Source organism: Myxine glutinosa, chromosome 4 (genome assembly GCF_964187855.1).
Source record: "Myxine glutinosa chromosome 4, kmMyxGlut1.1, whole genome shotgun sequence".
NCBI classification, from domain to species: domain Eukaryota; kingdom Metazoa; phylum Chordata; class Myxini; order Myxiniformes; family Myxinidae; genus Myxine; species Myxine glutinosa.
Genome location: NC_136264.1, coordinates 202,840,659 through 202,864,938, shown reverse-complemented (window position 1 = coordinate 202,864,938; position 24,280 = coordinate 202,840,659). Strand labels below are relative to the sequence as shown.

General features: G+C 43.3%; 1 protein-coding gene across 1 annotated transcript in view; it reads left to right on the top strand.

Moving 5' to 3' along the window:
- Positions 1-24,280, top strand: part of SORT1 (sortilin 1) — a 71,488-nt gene that overhangs the window by 6,812 nt on the left and 40,396 nt on the right. Inside the window, exons 2-5 of the mRNA XM_068114261.2 lie at positions 8,800-8,862; positions 11,873-11,943; positions 12,739-12,841; positions 20,292-20,456. Of these exons, the coding sequence (XP_067970362.2) occupies positions 8,800-8,862; positions 11,873-11,943; positions 12,739-12,841; positions 20,292-20,456 (402 nt within the window). The remainder of the gene's footprint in view (positions 1-8,799; positions 8,863-11,872; positions 11,944-12,738; positions 12,842-20,291; positions 20,457-24,280) is intronic.

The window sequence follows — 24,280 nt, the reverse complement described above, 5'->3', positions numbered from 1 at the left end:
CGCTCTCGTAGATCTACAATATCAGTGATATCGCTCTAGTATATCTATAATATCGGCGATGTCGCTCTAGTATATCTATAATATCAGTGATGTCGCTCTAGTATATCTATAATATCAGTTATGTCGCTCTAGTATATCTATAATATCAGTGATGTCGCTCTAGTATATCTATAATATCAGTTATGTCGCTCTAGTATATCTATAATATCAGTTATGTCGCTCTAGTATATCTATAGGCGCCCGCGGAACTACGTAACTTCTGGTTAGTGCACCCTTCGCGACAACAGTCACGTGATTGGATACGTTGAAAACAAACCACAAAAGGGCACGTTTTACAGCTTACTTCCGGTAGTCTCGCCCTCATCTATAATATCGGTGATGTCGCTCGAGTATATCTATAATATCAGTGATGTCGCTCTAGTATATCTATAATATCAGTGATGTCGCTTTAGTATATCTATAATATATCAGTGATGTCGCTCTAGTATATCTATAATATCAGTGATGTCGCTCTAGTATATCTATAATGTCATTAATATCGCTCTAGTCGATCTATAATATCAGTGACGTCGCTCTAGTAGATCTATAATATCAGTGATGTTGCTCTAGTATATCTATAATATCGGTGATGTCGCTCTAGTAGATCTATAATATTAGCGAGATCACTCGAGTAGATCTATAATATTAGTGAGATTGCTCTTGTGGATCGATAATGATATGAGTGAGATCGCTAAAGTAGATCTATAATATCAGTGATGTTGCTCTAGTAGATCTATAATATCAGTGTTGTTGCTCTAGTGGATCTATAATATCAGTGATGTTGCTCTAGTAGATCTATAATATCAGTGATGTTGCTCTAGTAGATCTATAATATCAGTGTTGTTGCTCTAGTAGAGCTATAATATCAATGATGTTGCTCTGGTAGATCTACAATATCGGTGATGTTGCTCTAGGTCTAGTAGATCTACAATATCAGTGATGTCGCTCTAGTAGATCTACAATATCAGTGATATCACTCTAGTGGAGCTACAATATCAGTGATATCGCTCGAGTAGATCCATAATATCAGTGACGTCGCTCTAGTCTATCTATAATATCGGTGACATCGCTCTAATAGATCTGTAATATTAGCAAGATCGCTCTTGTGGATCTATATTATGAATGAGATCGCTCTCGTGGATCTATATTATGAATGAGATCGCTCTCGTAGATCTATATTAGCAGCACAATCGCTCTCGTAGATCCTATAATGACGAGATCCCTCGGTAGATCTATATTGAGCTCGGTAGATCTATAAAGATCACTCGGTTGGTGCTTGAGCCACCCAGCGAGATAAAAAAAAATCGGCATGTCACTGCAACCCAACTTTCCCCACTTAGTACAGCATATAGGTGAAAGTATTGTGCACTTCATGATAAAAGCATCAAATTTAGAACACAGTTGGGCCATATCTAAAGGAAGATTTTTTTTTTTTAGCTATAGGGCCATCGCAGAAATGTCCTGTGGAGCAGTGGCAGCCATTTTCCACAATGGTTGTAATTTCCATGCACTTTCCACATACGTCTCGGATTGGGACATCTCGTCTCATTACAATTTTTATTTATTGCAACCATTTCACATTTGTAAAGTTAGTAATAGTATTTTAAATCCAAGAAATGCTGTCTGGTGCACATCCATTTGGTGCCAATGTCACAGATCTGCTGTATACCGATAAATAGTATGTAGGCGGATGCTCAATACTCTGCTGTGATACTTAAGCTGCACGTTCTCCTGCACATTCACAAAGTGCTGCACATGGAAGAGCTGCCTTAACACATTTATACAGCCCTTCTTACAGCCGCATCTCAAGAGTTCCCGGCAGGCCTTTGATGCTTCTGGAAGTGGAAGTGTCCAGCATGCATCCCATTCCCCATTGTCACCCTTGTTCCATCCCCATTCGCTTGGGCTTGGAAGCTGAGGAGCTACAATAATAATTTGGCCCCAGCAGTAACCAGTTTGGTATGCAGCCCTCCTTGTGTGTTGGATTAATGCTGCCTTTATTGGAGGAAGACCATCAAGTGCTCTACTCTTCTGAGAAAAGAGCTGTTTGCGGGCCTGATTGACACATTGCTCACTACTAGTATGGTCATACAACAAGATCACAAAGCGCTCTTGTTGCTCCATTGAGTCATCTACAGACTCTGGTGTAGCAGTCGATGTGCAAAATGCTGATGTCACCTCAATGTAGCATCTCCATGTGTCCCATGCAGTCTTCTTTCCTCGACGAGCAAAGAACGAGACGGTGTCACACTGTCACATCCCTTGAATGCATCAAACACTGGCAGAGCTGCGCACTTCTCAGGACCCAGAGCCTTGGCCATATCGTGATCTGCCAAGATGCTAAAATTCTTCCCAGTTCCAAAGGCAACCCACAGCTCAAGAATGTTGAGTTTCTGTGTTGCTGTCACTGCCAGAACCACTACATCAATATCAACTGTGTGGATTGTATACCCTTGTTTCACAGCATCCTGAACATGGAGCATGATTCTTGTATCAGCTTCCTCATGGTTGCAGGGAGCAAGGCCTTCTTCATCTCGACGCTGATTACAAAGGATGCTAGAGTGATGTGTGGTGATGACTTGCTTGTCGGTGTCCATTGATCCAATGCAGACTGCCAGAAAAGAGAACAGTTTCACCTTGTTCTCATCAATCCTGAGAAACTCATTCAATTCCTAGGAACTAAGGTGGATGGCTCTACACGTCTTCTAACTCCTTTCCCTCTTCTCTTCCGTGTACCTGCCTTCAGACTGTCCGTAAAGTACTCATCCCACACAATGTCTACCCGTCTTGTTTGCTGCAGATCAGCTCTGATGTGAGGTAGGAACACAGCAGTTGCATAATTATCATCAAATGTTTTTGCTGGACCAGGTTGCAGCATATTGACAGCATATTGACAGCAGCATATTACACACTATCAACAGCTCTCCCTACCTCCCCCTCTCACCTCTCATCTTACACTACCCCTCCCCTCCCCTGTCCTGTACCCGATGCCCCCCCCCTCCCTCTTCCTTAACGGTATGGACCTCAAACATCCTGGGCCTTCGCTCAAAACTGATTGATCTCTCCATACAGGTTGCTTCTGACAAACCAGACGTAATCTGCTTAACAGAAACTTTCCTCTTTCAACATGTCTCTGATTCCTTAATATCTTTTCCTGGTTACTCCCTCCTCTGGTATGATAGACCTGAGTCTCATCCTGGTGGTGGGGTTGCTATCTTTATCAAAAACTCTCTTCCTCACTCTCCTTGCACTGCCCTCTCCCCACCTCACCCCCAGGAGTACCCCTGGCTACGGCTTCCCCTTCGCTCCCACCTTTTATTCATATGTGTGTTGTACCATCCTCCAAACAGTGATGACTCCATTTACATCTCGCTGTCTGATAATATGAACCAACTTCTATCCACTCATCCCAACTTTCACTTCCTCATATGTGATGACTTCAACTTTCGTCATGCCAGCTGGCTTCACACTGTAGAAACCAAAGCTTTCAGAATCATTGGAATCTCTCGCGATGAAGCTAACTCCGAGGGCCTTTCACTCACTCACCGCAGGCAGGTTGGTGGTCTTTCTGTCTTCCACCAACTCCTCTCCCGCCTTGCTCTCCCAGCTCTATCTGTGCTCTGTTCCCCAAATATTCCTACAGGTCGCACAAGATCTGCCAGCAACCCTCTTATGGTGAAACCGTCAAATTCAAGACTCTCTGCTCAACTTCACTCTTTCAGTCCTCTTTTCTCCCGCCTCTGGAACAAACTCCCTCACTCTCTTCAATCCCACTCCTCCCTCCAGGTCTTTAAAACAGCTGTTCACCACCATCTCTTATCTTCCCCCCATCCAAAACCTTGATCTTTTCTACCCCCGCGAATTCACCCCAAATCCACGTTTTTGAAATTCCAACTTCTTTCCTGGAAGTCCTTGCCAGTGTCCATGTGTTTTATCCCCCTCCCCCCCCCTTCCTATGCCTCCTCCCCCCAAGCCCTCTCCCTCCAACAGATCTCCCGATGTCCCTGCTCTCAAATGTTGTTTGTGTGCTTACCCCTCTCTCCCCATCTTGTCTACCGCTCCCCTTATTATATGTTTTATGTGTCTGTTTGAATTTTTTTTTGTGTGATTAATGTTAGCTCTTTCACGAGCCTCGACCTTGTGTACAAAAACAAAAAAACAAATCGCCTTCATTTGAGAATATAATATCCTCACAGAAGGAATTCCCCTGTCTTTCTATTGTATCTCTCAGTGATTTGACATCTTTAGCAAATGCCTTCTGTGGGTGTGGTGCCTGATCATGATAGACAGGGCAAACCCAAGGAAAAACTAACATTTTTCCAGTCAAGGTTTTCTCAGTGGATTCATCATCCTGAACCCATACCATTTGATATAGAAATAATAAGGGTTCTCTTTCCTGTTAAATTAACATTTTGTACCTAATATGAGGTTTATAATGGTACCGGAAATTGATTTTGGGGTCAAGAATACTCAACCGAGCTTTATTATCATGTAAATATGACATTCTCACTCAAAACAGGCCATAAAATGTAAATTGAGATAATATTAACCGCATTTTCTGGTCATCCTACAGTTCAATTCACCAACAAAATGGGCGATACAAACACATAATAAAGATAGAACTGCAAGTCCAGAGTTAATGTTCATTCGCAATTATCCAAGTCGCTGTCCGTCTGTGAGTCAGATGAGTGGACTGCTCTAATACTGCCAGAAGAGGTAGCCAACTGCTCTTCAATGCTGTCGCTGTCACTTCCAGTACTCTCGTCCCCTCTGTGCTGTCGTCTCCTTTGTCCTCACTATGGCTGGGTCTCGTTCTTCTCTTCTTCTTTGGGGGCTGGGCCGTGTCTCTCGTATCTTCTGTGTCTGCATCATAGTTAATGTCACCTGTATGATCGGAAATGATCTTAATGCTTTGTCAAATTGATTTCGATAATATAAGGCTGTGAATTGTATTACTAAATGACAAACAACAAGTCTGAAACAGCAAATGGAAACCTTGCGTAGCTTTACTATAAATAAATGTATATTTACCTGGTGTTAACCTTGTTCTGCTGCTCGTCACCGAAAGGCTTGGTGGGAATTGGGGGCAGGTGAACCATATTGGCCGAATACCATCTTCCGTTTCTTCCCAACCTCTGTGTTTGATGGAAGGATACTCAATATCTTGTTTCAGACATTGATACCACATGAAAGCTTGTAAATCGCTCCTATTGAGGTGTTCATTGGTGCTACTCTCAGCTGGCAAGATACTTGAACTGGATTTCACTTTCTGCTTGTCGTACATTCTGATCCTTGTTCTCACAAACTCTTCATGTTCACTTCCAGCATACATGCAGGTTCTAAAGAAGGTCTTAGCGTCGGCGATGTCTTCAACTGAAGTTCGCGATGTGCCAAGTTGCGAAAGGGGGGCAAACAATTTTTGGCCCACAATTTTGGAGGCCGTTTTTATATTACTCAATAAACATGCATAGAAAAGTCACACAAAAGCATTCAAATATGCAAAATGTCCTGCTCGCTATGCTCGCATCACCTATACAGACCATTTCAGGTTTGGAATAGGGGATGACCAAAATTTGGCATGTGCAAAGTGGGGGGGGGGGCAAAGATTTTTTGGCACGTTGCGAGGGGGTCAAGCATTTTTTGGCACGTTGGGAGGGGGGATGAAGCATTTTTTGGCACGTTGCGAGGGGGGGGCAAGCATTTTTTGGCACGTTGCGAGGGGGTCAAGCATTTTTTGGCACGTTGCGAGGGGAGGGGGGGCAAGCATTTTTTGGCACGTTGCGAGGGGGGGCAAGCATTTTTGGGCACACCATCCAGAAATTTCTCCCTCCCCCAGATCCCATAATTATTTCACAGCCCCTAAACCCTGCTTTCTGAGAATGGAACATTCTGGGGGACAAATAAGACGAAATATCAATTTTGAGGTAATTTTGGTGGCCATTTTGGTTTTTCGTGGCCATCTTGCATTTGAGGCCAAATCCTGGGTGCCCTCCAAGCTAATAACAAAGGACATAGGTTTGGAATGGCAGAACCACGAAGAAAACTTTGACAGGAAAACCTAAGAGGTAGTTTGAATATAATTAAGATGATTTTGGCAGCCATCCTGGATTTGATGTCAAATCCTAGGTGTCCCTCAAGCTAATTTTAAAGGCTGTAGGTCCAGTATGCCGGAACTGCTGAGAAAATTTTGACAGGAAAAACTATAAGGCAGTATAAACCTAATTAATTTAATTTTGGCAGCCATTTTGATTTTTGGCGGCCATCTTTGATTTTAGGCCAAATCCTGGGTGGCTCCCAAGCTAATCTCAAAGGATATATGTTCAGGATGACAGAACCACTGAAAAAAACCTTGACAGAAAACACTACAAGGCAGTATAAATCTCTTAAAGGTAATTTTGGCGGCCATTTTGGATTTTGGCCACCATCTTCAATTTGAGGCAAAATTCTATATCAAATGGTATGGGTTCAGGATGATGAATCCACTGAGAAAACCTTGACTGGAAAAAAATGTTAGTTTTTCCTTGGGTTTGCCCTGTCTGTGATGCCTGTGATCTGACTTCTTTCTCCTCTGAGCTTTCAAACTCTTCAATAACTCGTGCCATTTCATGGCCACAAACCATCCATCGCCTCAGTGCTGCTGGATTCTCAGTCAAGTCAACAGCTCCACCATCACCCTTCACTGCAGCATTGTTTTGTTCATGGGCCTGATCTATTGCTGTTGTAGAGAATGCTCGACCTGTCTTCTTCACCACAAAGTTTCCTTTGAGAAACTCTGCAAAAATCTCTGGATGTTTCATTTCCAATGTTACCACGTCACGCAAATGGACAGGATGCCACCTGGCATAATTGGTGTGGTCGAGAGCAAAGAACCAGGGTGTGATCTTGGTCAAAGCATCCACGTGCAGCAAGAAGTCTGCCTCGCGTATTGCTCTCACATAGATCGTTAGCTCGAGCTCCAAATTCAGTATGATGAGCCAAAACTGGATTCGAGGACTGACTTCAGATCGCTTGGAACGCCAGTCTTCTCGAGGCAATATGCTTTCTCCTTCTTGCAGACTTTGCCCAGACTGGTCACATGTGTTCTGCAGGAGTAGGTACAGAGCACGGGCCGTCACCTGATGAGCACACCGTGTTCGAGTAACATGAGAGGCTTTGAGAAATGAATCTGCAGTGCCAGATAACAGTTTACGTTTTGTATCCCAGAATAGACCAGAACATCACGATACAGAATCACATTTAATCAAAATCATCCATCCACAACTTCTTGAGATATCCTGCTGTATATCGTTTTTGGCCCAATCTCCCAATGGTGAAGAATCACTTTAAAAATTCTACGAGCCGGATTCGGATCCGGATCTTCACCAAAATAGAATCGATTCTTCCTTGTCAGACACCCAACCGGTCCACCAAGTTTCGTCCAAATCTGTCTATAACTTTTTGAGATATCCTGCTATGTATCGTTTTTGGCCCTATCTCCCAATGTTTTTTTTTTGTTTGTTTTTGTTTTTGTTTTTTTGTATACTGAATCGAGGCTCGTGAAAGAGCTAACATTTACTTCACAAACAAATCAACCAGACAGACAAAATATATAAAAAGAGGGAGCGGAAAACAAGATGGGGAGAGAAGGGGAAGCACACAAACACAACATTTGAGAGCAGGGAGATGTGTGGAAGGGAGAGGGCTTGGGGGGAGGAGGCGTGGGAAGGGGGGAGGGGGGAGGGAGAAGTATAAAACACAAGGACACCAAGGACTTCCAGGACAGAAGTTGGTATTTCAAAAAAGTGGAATTGGGGTGAAATTAGCAGGGGTAGAAAAGATCAAGGTTTTGGATGGGGGAAGATAAGAGATGGTGGTGAACAGCTGTTTTAAAGACCTGGAGGGTGGAGTGGGATTGAAGAGAGTGAGGGAGTTTGTTCCAGAGGCGGGAGAAAAGAGGAATGAAGGAGTGAAGGTGAGCAGAGAGTGTTGATTTTGGCAGTTTGACCATAAGAGGGTGAAGGCAGATCTTGTGCGACCTGTAGGAATATTTGGGGGACACTGACAGAGCCCAGAGAGAGCTGGGGGGGCAAGGCCAGAGAGGAGTCGGTAGAAGACGGAAAGACCACCAACCTGCCTGCGGTGAGTGAGTGAGAGGCCCTTGGAGTTAGCTTCATCGCGGGAGATTCCAATGATTCTGAAATTGGTGATGAATGAAAATGGTGAATAATCATTTTTTAAAAATTATACGGGCGGAATCCGGCTCTTCACCAAAATCTAATAATTTGCTCCTTGTCACATACACTACATCTCTGCCAAATTTCGTCCAAATCCGTCCACAACTTTTTGAGATATCTTGTTCACAAATAAACAAACAGACATAGGTGAAAACATAACCTCCATCCACCTTTGGTGGCGGAGGTAAAAATCCGATCTCTGCCAAGTAACATGCAAAGGCTCCAACAAAATTCACTCCGAATCTCGATCAAGCTGTCATACAGAATATCATTTCATGTGACGTCAGGTTCAAGCACCGTGCGATGTGAAGTGAAATTGTACCAGATGCGAGTACATGTAATCCATATGATTGTGTTCTTGTCATGGATTGTTGAAGTCAAGTTTGTTTACATTCCAGGGTGTCCTTCGTTTTGGTAAGGTACCAAAACCGCAAATTGGAATGCACTTTTGCCTGTAGCTTTAGTTTATTTAAGCACCTTGGCTTTTAACAACGGTGCATTTAAATATCAGGTATTTTGTTATTTGTTCACCTCGTTCCTCCCCTAGCACCAGTTTGTGAATGACCATGGCACAACTGTTACGCTGGCATGGTTGGGCGAGAACACTCAGGTGAGCCTTTCACTTAAATTCCCTGCAGAGCATATTTGCACAAGAAAATATGTATATAATGGAGTGGAAAGTATTTATGTATGTAGGTGTGTTTTTTTTGTTTGTTTTTTTTGTGTACTATGTCGACTGCATGATAGGGGCTCAAATTTAAGACCCTATGATCTTAAGCCAGCCACCATAACCGTTAAGCCAATACCAGGCTTATTCCATGCATGTTACCAGGAAGCAAATGAAGCAGAGCTCTTGTCATTGGTGACATCCCTCTTTAGTTCAGTCCAATTTGATGCAATATATCGAAGGGTTGGTTGCCTTTATTCCAATACGAGGCAGTCACTGGTTATCTTGAATATGAGCGATTGTGTATAATGATTATTAAGCACATTTTCAGATAAACCCACAACTTGCTGACTCATTTATCCACCTGTTTCGTTTTGCACGCCTTACATTTACCACCAATTATACCTACAAGCGTGACTCGGCGCACTCCGTGCGCCTCACCACAAGTCGTTTCAGAGGGATAGGCATCTTTGACCATTTCGGTGTCTTTTGGGTCTTCATTGTCTTCATGGTGTTTTGGGTCTTCAGGGCCATTTGGGTCTTCAGGATCTTTTGGACCCTATGGGCCTTTAAGGGTATTTTGGGGCTTTGGGGTCTTTGGGGTCTTCAGTGTCTTCAGGAGCTTTTGGGTCTTAAAGGTCTTTTGTTTCCTTTGAGTCTTGAAGAGTCTTTGGGATATTTTGGTTCTTCGGGGTATTTAAGGGTCTTTTGGGTCTAAAGGGTCTTTAAGAGTATTTGGGGTCCTCACGGTGTTTTGGGTCTTTGGGGTCTTTTGGGTCTTCGGGGTGTATTGGGTCTTCGGGGTGTATTGGGTCTTCGGGGTGTATTGGGTCTTCGGGGTGTATTGGGTCTTCGGGGTGTATTGGGTCTTCGGGGTGTATTGGGTCTTCGGGGTGTATTGGGTCTTCGGGGTGTATTGGGTCTTCGGGGTGTATTGGGTCTTCGGGGTGTATTGGGTCTTCGGGGTGTATTGGGTCTTCGGGGTATTTTGGGTCTTCGGGGTATTTTGGGTCTTCGTGGTATTTTTGGTCTTTGGGATGTTTTGGTTATTTGGGGTCTTCGGCGTCTTTGGGGTCTTTTTGTTCCTCTGGGTCTTGAAGGGTATTTAGGTATTTTTGGGTCTTTGGTGTATTTTGGGTCTTCTGGGTATTTTGGGTCTTTGGGGTGTTTTGGGTCTTCAGGGTCTTTTGGGTCTTCAGTGCCATTTGGGTTTTCAGGGTCTTTTGGATCCTTTGGGTCTTTGGGGTGTGTTGGGTCTTTGGGTTATTCGGGGTCTTTGGGGTCTTCATGGTCTTTTGGTTCTTCAGTGTATTTTGGGTCTTCAGGGTCTTTAAGGGTCTTTGTGGTCTTCAGGGTGTTTTGGGTCTTCGGGGTATTTTGGGGCCATTTGGGTCTTCAGGGTCTTTTTGAGCCTCAGGGCCTTCAAGGGTATTTTGGATCTTTGGGGTCATCAGGGTATTTTGGGTTTTCAGCGTCTTGGTGGTTTTAAGGGTTTTAGGGAATTAAAGGGTCATCAAAGGGCTGAGGGGTCTCAGCAGTGTAAATGTAATTAAGAGGGTTAATTAAGTGGGTGTTAATTTTTTTTTGAAGAAGAAGAAGAAGACATTTCGTTGTTTTTTTTTTCGTTTTTTTTTTGTTTTTTTTTTGGATACAAGATCGAGGCTCGTGTAAGAGCTAACATCAACAATCACAAAAAAAAACGGACACACAAAATATACAATAAAGGGAGCAGGAGACAAGATGGGGAGAGAGAGGGAAGCACACAAGTACAACAGCAGAGAACAGGGACAACGGACAACGGAAGATCTGTGGGAGGGAAAGTGCTTGGGGGGAGGAGGCATGGGAAGGCGGGGGTGGGGGAGGTATAAATTACATGGACACTGCTAGAACTTCCAGGAAAGGAAGGAGTCGGTATTTCAAAAAAAGTGGATCTGGGGTGAATTAACTGGGGTCATTTATCCACCTGTGTATGATTGACATATCAAGGTTTTGGATGGGGGAAGATAAGAGATGGTAGTGAACAGCTGTTTTAAAGACCTGGAGGGAGGAGTGGGATTGAAGAGAGTGAGAGAGTTTTTTCCAGAGGCGGGAGAAAAGAGGAATGAAGGAGTGAAGGTGAGCAGAGAGTCTTGATTTTGGCAATTTCACCAGAAGAGGGTTGCTGGCAGATCTTGTGCGACCTGTAGGAATATTTGGGGGACCAGAGCACAGATAGAGCTGGGGGAGCTAGGGAGAAAACAGAAAGACCACCAACCTGCCTGCGGTGAGTGAGTGAGTGAAAGGCCCTCGGAGATAGCTTCATCGCAGGAGATTCCAATGATTCTGAATGCTTTGGTTTCAACAGCTTGAAGACGAGCTAGGTGTGAGGAGGAGCACCAGCCCAGAGGGGAGAACAGTATTCCATTGAGCTGCGGATGAAAGCCTTGTATGTGGTGAGGAGCTCGGGTGTGCCAAGGAAGGACTTCGCACGACGGAAGATGCCCAGTCGGCGACTGGCTTTGGAGGCCAGATTTGAAATGTGGTTTTCCCAGGAAAGATCATGGCAGATAGTGAGACCCAAAAGCTTGAGTGACAGAACTTCTTGGAGAGGATTGTTCAGAAAGTGGATGGGAGGGTTGTCCAGTCAGTCTTTTTGGAGAGACATAGGACGAGTGTGAGATTTGTCAGGTTTGAAAGACATGTTCCACTTGTTTGACCAGTCTGTGATTTTGTCCAGGTCTGCAGAGACTGAAGAGGCTGCAGACTGCCGATCTGAGGGATGAGGAATGGAGCTGAACATTGCATATAAACATAACGACATAACCATATACGTTTGCTCTCTTATAATAAGAATATATTGGCATCATTGCTGGTTTCTTCTGAGGTTTGTTCCTCACTTTTATCGAGTACCCTTGCAGATCTGTTGCATTGATACTTTTTGTCTTTATTACTGTGCCCTACCATGCCCTTGCAGATTATTTTGGCCCTGACAACATTCTCATTGCCACTGCTGGAATGGCTGGGGAGAACGAAGCTTTATCGCAGGTAAACCTGCAAGGTAGATTGTCGGTTGAAGGTTTTGGTAGTTTTATGAGGTTCAGATGATGACACACGAGAGTTGGAGCACATCTAAAAGCCATTTGTGACCCATCCTGTGTTCAACAAAATGACCATTCCATTGTTCTCATTTCCTGCATGTAGTGCTAATACTACAGGCAGCCCCATTTGGCCAAGGGTGCTGAAATATGATGGGCTTAAAAAAAAATGTTATGAAAACGAGAGCTCAGTCATCCTAGAAATACCAAAAAGGTTTCAATATACAAGTGTCCATAACTAGCACATACAGTGCCTTCAGAAAGTATTCACACCCCTTCACTTTTTTCACATTTTGTTGCATTTCAGCTTGAATTTAAAGTGAATTAGATTGAGATTTTTTTTGTTGCTGATCTCCACAGATTACCCCCTAATGTCAAAGTGGAATTTCTTTTTTTCGAAAATTTTCCAAAATAATGAAAAAAGGAAATGCAGAAATATCTAATTTACAAAAGTATTCAACCGCCTGACTTGATACTTCGTACCTGTACCATCTATTGAAAGGTTAGATAGATGTTGCCATTTCTTGGCCTATTGTAATGACTTCTGGGAACTTTCTTTGAATGCCCCACGTTCAATCGTGTCCATTCTTTTATTTCCCATGATGATGGTCCAATAAATATTGGTTTATTTCCAATACCTGTGTGCACCTGTCCAATACCTGTGTGCACCTGTGTGATTCCTTGTATATGAACTAGATGAACTAGAACAATGAACGTATGAACTATAACTTTCTGTGCCCCGCAGTGTGAATTATGGGAAGACATTCGACGATATATCGCCGCTCGTTGACAATGCGCACATCATGAAGGACTTTGGCATCTCGGTCCGAGCTGGTAACCAATCCCGGGTGAGTCGCGATCTGTTTCTATCGGGCTGCATTGTCAAGTGATGGGTCCTTTGTACTAAAACATTTGTATAAATAGTCTCTTCCACCACAGAAGATGGATGGAGGTTATGTTTTCACCGCTATTTGTCTTTTTGTTTGTGAGCACGATATCTCAAAACGTTATAGACCGATTCAGACAAAATTTGATGGACAGGTTGGGTGTGTGTGACAAGGACGAATTAATTAGATTCTGGTGAAGATCCAGATCTGGCCTATCAGTGGGACACAAAATGTGAACTGTTCAGCCTGGTGGAAGTATACGCTCTACTGGGTGCAGTTCCTGTTACCTTCGCCAGAGGAGAGAGAGGGTATTGCATTTAGGTCCTTTTGTTTGTTTGTTTGCACAAAATGTGAGTATTTTTCATTCTTCATGATAATTATGACATCATAGGTCACGCATGGTGCAGGCGCCATCTTGGAAAATGTTTGCACCTTCGTATCTTCGAAACCACTCGTTGAAAGAAAATTGAAACGTGGATGGCTCATTGTCAAGTACTCCTCATGGAGAACAAAATATATTAATGATAATGTCATCCATGCCATTATTATGACGTCATTATTTGACAAGTAGAAAGCTTGATCTGATCAGTTTGAAATTTCTTGAGCGTGATCTAAACAAAAATTGTGTGAGAATGAAATTGATGACGTCATAGGTCATACGGTCTGGCAGCCATATTGGATTATATGCAAAAACTGCATAAATGAAATGATTGTTCTCTGAAAGCAATGAACGGATCAATGCGATATTTTCACCATATGTTAGACTACCCATGGGGATATAATGTTGAAAAACAAAATCGTCGGTCACATGGTTTGGCAGCCATATTGGATTTAAGGAAAATATTTTAAAAACTAGCCGAAACCCGTGGAACATCCACGGAAGTGAGGATGTGGGGGGGTATGGATAGAGTGTACCATTATAGATGGCATAGGGGATTTGCTTGTCCGAGTAAGAGTTAGGAAGAAAGATGAGAATGAAGAGTGCGTATATGAACAACGATCGCCGACACCGGCACAAATGCATGCTCTGGATTGTCCAATCAGCAGACGGCTTGCTTCGCCTTCGCCCAGCAGACGCCAATACGATGGCGTCGTAAGATGGCGTCGTATCGGCAGTTAATCGGATGCTTTTGGGCCCCAACGTCGGCTAATTCAGATTTTTCGAGTATGTCTGTACGTGATAAACAAAGAGCGCGGTTCGTAGATCGTAAATCCATTAGTGCCGTGGACATCGGGTCACTGGGTGCGGCGTAAAAGGGATAACAAAGTCGAGTCCTTACGCTATTATTATATAGATTGTTTCTCTGAAAGCGCTTACCCTATTTATGCGAAATTGTATAATTAAATATTATCTCACACCATTGCTGCATATAGTGTGAAAATGGTGATATCATAAGTCATATGATTTGGCAGCCATCTTGGATAGAAAAACGAACGTTATCCGAAACAACACAAAACAAACACTACACAAAATACACCACACAAACATGTCCTGGTGAGTGTCTGCAATCTCCGATTGCTTTTTCTTGTTTATTCTATTTTTCGACGATGAGACCAAACGACTCCGTCATTCCATGCTTCTACGGGTTACCAAAGATTCACAAGATCGATGTCCCACTACGACCCATTGTGGCCCTCCGAGGAGCACCCACCTACAATCTCGCTAAGTGGCCTTTCCACCGACTCAAACACTTAACAACACATTCAGCACACAATGTAAAGAACCCAAAGATTTTATCAACAGAATCAAATGTCCGCATCGAGAGTGATGAAATGATGATTTCATTCGACGTGGTTTCATTATTTACATCCATACCCGTCAAATTAGCAACGCAGACCTCAGAACAATGAATCAACAACGACCAAGCACTAGCGAGCAACAGCCACCTCAGCTCTGGTCATCTCATGTCACCATTTCAACTCTGCCTCAAATCAACGTACTTTGTATTCGACAGCACCATATATCATGAACATGAAGGAACCCCGATGGGCTCACCCATCTCGGGGCTCATCGCCGAATTGGTGATGCAACGCTTTGAAGATCTAACACTACATGGTGAGCCTTCTCCGAGGTTGTGGCTGCGGTACGTTGACGACACATTCGTGATCATAAAGAAGGCGGATGTTGACCGTTTCCACACAAAGATAAATTCAACATGGCCAGCAATACAATCCACATGTGAAGTAGAACAGGCTGGGTCTCTACCATTCCTGGATGTACATCTTTCCAGGGACGGAAACGGCAAGCTACACACGCAGGTGTACCGTAAACCTCCTAACACAGACAAGTGTTGGATTACCGTAGTGGCCATCCCACCTGCCACAAAATAGGTTGTGTTCGCAGCTTAGTAGATCATGCAAAAACACACTGCATTGACCATGAACAACTCCGGATGGAAATGCTGCACGTCACTCAACTACTGCGAGAAAACAACTACCCAAATGCATTTATCAAATCTTGTCGCCGGAAATCCAACTACAGCAACAACTATCCAACCACACCTCCACACACGGTGGCACTTCCATACATACAGCACGCATCTGAAACCACAAGCCGCATTCTACGTGAGTACAACATCAACATCACCAACAAGCCACAAACATCCTTACGAGCACAGCTGTCAAAGCCAAAAGACCAGGTGAACAAATTTGACAAAGAATGTCTTCTACAACATACAATGTGAAGATTGTGAAGCCAATTATGTGGGCCAAACGTCCAAACGCTTAACCACAAGGCAAACTGAATACCAACGTGCTGTAAGACGACAAGACAGGTTGCCATTGTTTGTGACACATACACACACACACACAAACCAACACATTCTCATGGAATCAGACCACGATCCTTGGCTCAGGATCTTTGAGAGTGAACCGCGAGATTGTCGAGGCCTGGTACTCCGATAAACTCCATCAACCGACACATCGACTTACACCCCACATACGCAGCACGACACAATCAATTAAAACGGCAAAACGGCAATCATTTGAATGCAGGGAAGCCCTGTGATTGGCAAGGACTTAGACCAATCCATCACGTGAACTGTCCAACTGAACTTAACGGTTAACACCACACCACACTGAACGCCTCTGAGGAAGATAAATAGTTTGTTCTTGAAACGTCAGGCTATTAACAAATAATTTAAAAATATATATATATTTTTTTAAATAAACAGGAATTAAATTCCTGCGTCGGGCAAGTGTGGAAAAATTATATATATATATATATATATATATATATATTGTTACAGACGCGGTTTTAGATGTTATTTTACCGAGCGGTTGGTATTACCGCGTCCGAACAGTTACTCCCCGCTTAGAACCCGATCCCGCCCAAACGTTGGCCGGATCGCACCGCAGCTGCTCAGAGGGAAAAGACTAAAACGACGAATGCTAAGAGGAAAAGGAATAAAACGAGAAGACGTACAGACGAGTAATGGGATTTATTATTTACACAAGCAAAAAAAAAGGAGCAATCAAGGTTTATTTACAACACATAAGACGCAGGTGACACAGTGCAAATACTAGCTTACCTACAGACTGAACTTATTCCCAGGACAGAACAAACAAAGACACTGACTCACGCGGGGAATTGCAGAGTGGATTGCTGGAAGGAGGTGTGTGGCTGGAGGGGGGGGGGACGGCACGGAGCTGGCTGGAGCTTGATCCCGCACGGGACGTCGGGCTGGACCTCGACGGCCGCTGATGCCACCGGGCCTGTCGTGTGCGCGGGATCACGGGTCGGAGCTGCTTGGTGGAGCCGATGCGCTGGTGGGGGGGTCTGGCGTGACGGGTTCTCTCCTCCTTACGCGCTCTTGCTCTGATGACCCAGCTCTTTTTCGTCCCTCCTTGTCTCAACTCAAAGTGCATCTCTCTTTGGGAACACCCCCGCCGTGGGTTATATAGGCCCCGCCCCTCAACCTTTGCGAACCTCCCCCAAATGTTCTCTCCCCGCCCTCTCAAGCCAAACCCCTTGTTCATGGTTGGTCGAGTGGGGCTGGCTCACTCCTCCCCTCTCTGACGAGGTGGGGACCCGCCTTTCTTCCCCAACCCTGCCTCGTGGTCAATGGCGGATGAAGGGAAAACCGCCCAACATGCAGTTGGCAATGCGAATTTCAATTGACGAAAAGGGGGGAATGGAAGTGTTGGGAGTGGGAATGAAGGGAATCTATCTCTTTCACTGGTGCAATGGAGTATTTCAATTAATGGGAGACACAGCCTTACTCTAAAAACACATAATAAGAGATAACTATCAAACAGAGGTATTCTATTATTTGGCTGACGTGTATGCTTGTGGACTAATTATGGGATGCCCTTTCACCTTTACACAGCTCCGGAGGCAGGGGGGCGCAGAATAAACAATAATAACAATTCACACAATAAAAAAAAATACACAGTTCTCATACCCGCAACAATATATATACCAGTCACTATGCGACCTTCATATCATCAGTGGAGAACCGCCAGCAAGGTGTCCCATACAGCTGCTGCTGCACCTTGCTGGGAGCGATAAGCACCGCCTGCCACGCGGTGACGTTATCTCTGGTATCCACTCATCATATGGAGTCGACCTGGTTGCAGTTGGGAGTTACTAATAATGGTATCTGTAATCTGGTTCTCCAACCTAATGAGCGGACAACATGACGTCATCGCCATGCACGTCCGCCTTGCCTGCAAAGTCCCAGAGGAACCATCTGGCAGTGCGTCATTACGGATTATAAATACAGATACTGTCACAAGTGCATGCAAAACTCACAGTTACCGACCTGGTTTCGCCCTTGTTGGGGCTTCATCAGGGCAACGCAGTGAGGCACTGTGAGTTTTGCATGCACTTGTGACAGTATCTGTATTTATAATCCGTAATGACGCACTGCTAGATGGTTCCTCTGGGACTTTGCAGGCAAGGCGGACGTGCATGGCGATGACGTCATGTTGTCCGCTCATTAGGTTGGAGAACCACATTACAGATACCATTTTATATATATATATATATATATATATACATATACATATATATATATATATATATATATATATATATATATACTAGCAGAAGTACCCGGCGGAGGAGGGGAGGGGAACGGGGGGGGGGGGGGGGGGGAGCGAGCCCCTTGGCAAAGCGAGCGATTTTTTTTTCATAGCGTCATAGCGATTATTTTTTCATAGCGTCATATCGTTCATAGCGTCATAGCGTCATCATGTGATCGCTCTGAGCGAATCAGTGCCCACCTGCTCTGATTCCGTTGATTCCGTGCGCTGAAATGCGCTGAGGTAAATATGAATAAAAAATATGGATCGTCAAATATTTTGAGTTCGGCCATGTTCGTCCCACGCTGAATGGCCATGTCTATGTCAAATATCAAGCACGTAAGCCTCTCCGTTTAGGAGTCTATCGGTAACATTACACACACACACACACACACACACACACACACACACACACACACACACACACACACACACACACACATACACACACACATACACACACACACACACACACACACACACACACAAACTGTGTTTTATATATATATATATATATATATATATATATATATATATATATATATATATATATATATATATATATATATATATATATATATATACAGTCGCGTGAAAAAGTAAGTGCACCCCATGTAAAGTTTGGACTTTTTCAACATATTTCAACATACAGCTATTTGATCTTCATTTCAACAATATTGATAGATAAAGGTGATATAATATAACAAATATCATGAAACATTTACATTTTGTAGACCATTGTATAATTTAAATAAACATAAATGCAAATTTCGCATGTGGAAAAAGTAAGTACACCCTTGACTCTAATAGGTGGTATTGCCCCCTTTGGCAGAAACAACCTCAAGTAGGCGTGTCTTATAACTGTCTACCAGTCTCTGACATCGACTGGGAGAAATTTTTGCCCACTCCTCCATGCAGAATTCTTTCAGCTGTGCGATGTTTGAGGGGTTTCTTGCATGCACAGCTCGTTTCAAATCCCCCCGCAACATCTCGATGGGATTTAGATCCGGGCTTTGACTTGGCCATTCCAGAACCCTCCATTTCTTTCTTTTCAGCCATTCCTTGGTGGATTGACTGGTATGTTTAGGGTCATTGTCATGTTGCACGGTCCACCTTCGGTTGAGCTCAACTTTCCGACAGATGGCCTCACATTATCCTCAAGCACCCTCTGGTACAATGAAGAATTCATCGTGGATTCTATGATGGTGAGCTGCCCAGGCCCTGATGCAGCAAAGCTGCCCCAAACCATAATATTTCCACCATTATGCTTTCCAGTTGGTATCAGGTTCTTGTGGTCAAATGCTGTCTTTGGTTTTCGCCAAACATGTCTTCCGGTACTGTGGCCAAATAGCTCTACCTTTGACTCATCTGTCCAGAGCACATTGTTCCAGAAGTGCTGGTCTTTGCCTGAGTGTTCATTGGCAAACTTTAGTCTTGCCCTGATGTTCTTTCTGGACAGCAAAGGTTTCCTCCTGGCACACCTCCCAAGTAGATCAAATTTGTGCAGCCTCTTCCTAATGGTAGCCTCGTGCACTTTGACATCAACAGTGGCAAGAGCGATCTGTAGGTCCCATGATGACATTCTGGGGTTCTTAGAGACTTCTTTCAGCATCTTGCGGTCTGCTCTCGTGCTGAACTTGCTGGGGCGGCCTGGCCTGAACAAGTTGGCAGTTGTTTGGAATCTTCTCCACTTGTAGATGATCTTCCGGACAGTCGAATGATTGATTTCAAATTGTTTGGAGATCTTTTCAAATCCCTTCCCAGACTCCTCGGCATCTATAACCTTCTTTCTGAAGGCCTCAGAGAGCTATTTTTATCTAGTCATGGTGACGCCGCACACTTCAACAACAAAGAGCAAACCAAACTAAATGTCTGAGGTTTAAATAAGACAGGTTCCTCCAAGATCCTCTCTAACGATGTTCTAATCATTTGCACCTGAGCTGGTGCACCTGATTCTAATTTTAGGTATTTGAAGTAGTGATAAATGTAGGGGTGTACTTACTTTTTCTACATGCGAAATTTGCATTTATGTCTATTTAAATTATACAATGGACTACAAAATGTAAATGTTTCATGATATTTGTTATATTATATCACCTTTATCTATCAATATTGTTGAAATGAAGATCAAATAGCTGTATGTTGAAATATGTTGAAAAAGTCAAAACTTTACATGGGGTGTACTTACTTTTTCACTTGACTGTATATATATGTTGTGGTCAGTTTCAGCATCTAGTGGTTGAGCTGTTGGCTCTATTCCCTCGGCCTTTAACGACATTTCATGTTGGTGATGCAGAGTAAAAAAAAATTTTTTTTTTCTTTTCCATCATCTAGGATTGAAAGAGTCATTTGTCTGATTTGAAATGCGAATATCTTTGATGAACAGGTGATATTAACATCGTACCCACTCAACTCGCCTGGAAGAAGTTTTACATATGTGTCCAAGGATTTGGGAAGTTCTTTCGTAAAAAGTGACTTGCCCTTTATGCTGCTGGAAGCCATGATGTTCCATCCCACGAAGCCTGATTGCCTTATGGCCTACTCTACTGAGGTAAACGCTGTGATTGTACTGCTAGTTGAAGTTGAGACATAATCTTACTTTGAGGTACTGGCTGGTCCATTGTGTGTATTTAGTCATTTGGTCCCTCTGGGTGTGTTGACATCAAATATTTATTTTTATTAATTGATCACATTACTTATCGTGTTCATCTGTAATCACGTGGTAGAACATTTGCACACCATTTTGGGGGTGGTGCACTTCATTGTGTATGACTGGTGCTGTGGCTAGAGATTGAAATTGTGGCCTTAATGGTTTTATTGATCCCTTATGGTTTATACATGGAATCTGTCAAAATCAAGGAAATCGATGGGAAGGCAAGGGGTCGAAAATGACACTTTGAGAGGTCAGCTGATAAAGTAAAGTCAGAGCAAGGTGGATAGTTGAGGTGGTAAAATAAAGAACATCTCACTGCACTTATGGTAATCAATCGGATTGGTTTTATTGAATAAAAGCAAATTTATCATTGGGGGACCTATCCTCAGAGAGGAAACATACTCTATGGTGTAGACGAGGGATGATGGTGGAGTGTATGCTTCATCTTTATGATTATTTATAGTAAGGGCATTTTATGAGATATTTCACAAATCTGTTAACTAAATTGTTACCAAAAAATTTCTTCACCAATATGTTTGTAAAGGTGTGTAATAACATGTGTTAAAATGTTGAAGGTCAACTCCCGTGGGAAACCCAGAAAAAAAGCTGTTGAATTCGGGTACCGAAAAATTATTTTCGAGAATTTTTATTTTTTTTAATCGGCCCTTAAGTAACTTATGAGGGGTCAAATAAGGGTTTTTCATGATTCTGAGTTGATTGTTAACATTTATATTTCACCACAGACACTCCTTTGTGGAAAAATAATTTCTAAATATATCTCATTTTCTACTTTGCAGGACATGGAGTCTAGCAATATGGATGAAGACGTTACTCCACCTGTGCTCAATTGCTTCATCTGTGCACGCTCGGATACACCAGCTGAAAGGCTCATACAGGCAACTGGCACTTTGGCTGTCATCACTGATTGATCCTCAAGCGCAGCATCAACCGCAACCTCATCATTGATCTGTTCATCGGTTTCCTCCACAATGGTGTCAAGAGTGCCAGAAGTATCTGGAACATCATCTCCACTCCTACTATTAAGGAAGCAGTATTTGTAGTTTTGTGTCTCCGTGTAAGACTCAGTGTATCCCAGCCGGTGGAACTTGTTGAGCATCCATTTTGACCCAAATCTATGATCAAGTTGTATGGCAAGCCCCATTTGGTGTGGCAATACTCCAGACCGAGGTCGACAGGCCTTAATAAAATTCTGCCCCCAAACGGCAACTCTTTCGTCTGTCTTGACAATCGGTCTCAAGAACATCTGAAGGCTTGCAGGAACAAGTGTCAGCTGACTATCGATGTCAGTCATACTGTGTGTGGTGGGGTATGACTTTGGACCTAAATCAATCAAGGCAATATCATCGGATATGAACTTGAGTGCCGTCTTTATGATCTGAGTCTTCTCATCTCCATGGTCAAGATTAGCATGATGCGCTCGCAGAATATTGTCGGTGCCATCTTTGAGACAGAGTACATCTGCCCTTCTTTCCTGTGTTGTGAAATACAAGGTGTCTTCGTATTTCTCTAGAAGTTTTATCTTTAGCCAATGCTTTGAATAAGAAAGGCTCTTCTCTGGTGACTGATCAAACTCCTGCAGCTTTTCATGGACTTGGTCCATGTTCATTACCCCATGCTCTAATTCTGAGTCTAACCATTCGCAGAATTCAATAAAAACTGCCTTTCGCTCCTCATCAATACTCCTCTGTCCTCTCTTCCTTTTTCCTTCCTCATCAGTCTTGGACAAACTGTCACCTCTCGCAAACATAAGTTTGCATCGCAAATGGTACAGTGTTTCTTCTGCTACCAAGTCGTTGATCCCTTCCAGGCGTCCAGTGACTTCAGTGCCCCAGTCATCCCCGCGACTCCGTGCTGTCTTCAGCAAGCTTGCCTTCAGTGTATCTGCAGTCAAATTATCTGGCACTCTGTATTTCTTTCTAGCTTGTGCTGGATTATTTTTGTAGAGCTGGGCTGGTTGGTTGCAAAGAATGCATACATCCTTATACAGGAGGTCAACTGACTGTGATCTTCTAGAACTGCAGCCAGTTGATGAACTGAACTCACAAGTAGTGCGTCTTCTCTTCAACTTTGATGACTCTTTCTCTGCCTTTGATGCTTGAGCTGACTTCTTGGTGGTTGCAACAAAGTTGTTGTACAGATCATTTTTACACTTCTGGTGGTACCTCAGTTTTCCTTCCTTTTGAGCCTCCTTCATACGTTCCACAACAGTAACATTTTCGAGAGTTTCTGCTTGTTTCAATAAAGTTGAGTATCCCTTTGGAGTTGCCTGTATGAGCCTTTCAGCTGGTGTATCCGAGCGTGCACAGATGAAGCAATTGAGCACAGGTGGAGTAACGTCTTCATCCATATTGCTAGACTCCATGTCCTGCAAAGTAGAAAATGAGATATATTTAGAAATTATTTTTCCACAAAGGAGTGTGTGGTGAAATATAAATGTTAACAATCAACTCAGAATCATGAAAAACCCTTATTTGACCCCTCATAAGTTACTTAAGGGCCGATTTAAAAAAATTAAAAAATTCTCGAAAATAATTTTTCGGTACCCGAATTCAACAGCTTTTTTTCTGGGTTTCCCACGGGAGTTGACCTTCAACATTTTAACACATGTTATTACACACCTTTACAAACATATTGGTGAAGAAATTTTTTGGTAACAATTTAGTTAAGATTTTCATATGTTTCCCTTACTATTAAGCAATGGGGGAAGAACTGAGAAAAATGAAAGCAAGACTGGATAGGATACCGTTTGTTACACCACTTAAAAATTTGGGGTGGGATTGATGTGGTTGCGGTGGTGGGGTCGTTCTGCCAAAAGCAAATAAATGCCTCCTTTTTCACACTTATTCTAGACGAGCAAAAGTATCCGGCGTTGCTGGGTAACGCAGAGTCGCCTCATGAAGGGAATATCAAGAGAAGATAGATGGGGAGAGTGAGGGGAGGGGGCGAAGTAAGGGGAGGGGGAGCGGGAAGGAAGGGGATGGGTAAGTAGGTAACAGAGGGGTAAGGGAGGGGAGAGAGAGGAGGGGGATGTGAGGAGGAAAGCAGTGGGAGGGGAGAGGGTTGGGAGAGAGGAAGAGGAGGGAAGGGGGAGGTGAGATGGAGAGCAGGGGGGATGGGGGGGGGGGGGGGTAAGAGGCAAGGCCTAAATGAAGAGTACGACAAACATTTAAGCATTGCATCATGTAAAGTCACGTGACGTGGTAAATCGATCAAAAGTGAACGGATTTTCTCACAATTTGTTTTCACCAAGGGTTTATCTATCTTAAGAACTGCAAGAAATGAGAACAGAAATCGAATCAGAGTTAAATTGAGGGATTGAGGCCACAGGGAAGATAAACTACATTTTCACCAAAGGAAATTCTCTAAGTCATCAAACGTGATTTCTACAAAAGCGATGTATGCAGCGATTTGTTGGTATGAATATCAGACATTCGATGATACAAGTGAGGAAAGTGAAAAAAAAAAAGTATTGAGCACTTGATCATGCAGAAACCGTTGCGGCCTGTTCCAAGACGAGGTATTTTGAGCAGGTCGAAAAAGCTGAAGATCCCTGCGAGTGACAGTGGGCTGACCAAGAAAAAAAAGAAAGCCTGTTTTTGTTTTAATTAAATAATACAAAAACAAACAACAGGCATTTTAAGGACATTTTCCCAGCGAGAGCGGGGGTTAGCCTTGCGGGGCCCATGACAATCTTCTCCATT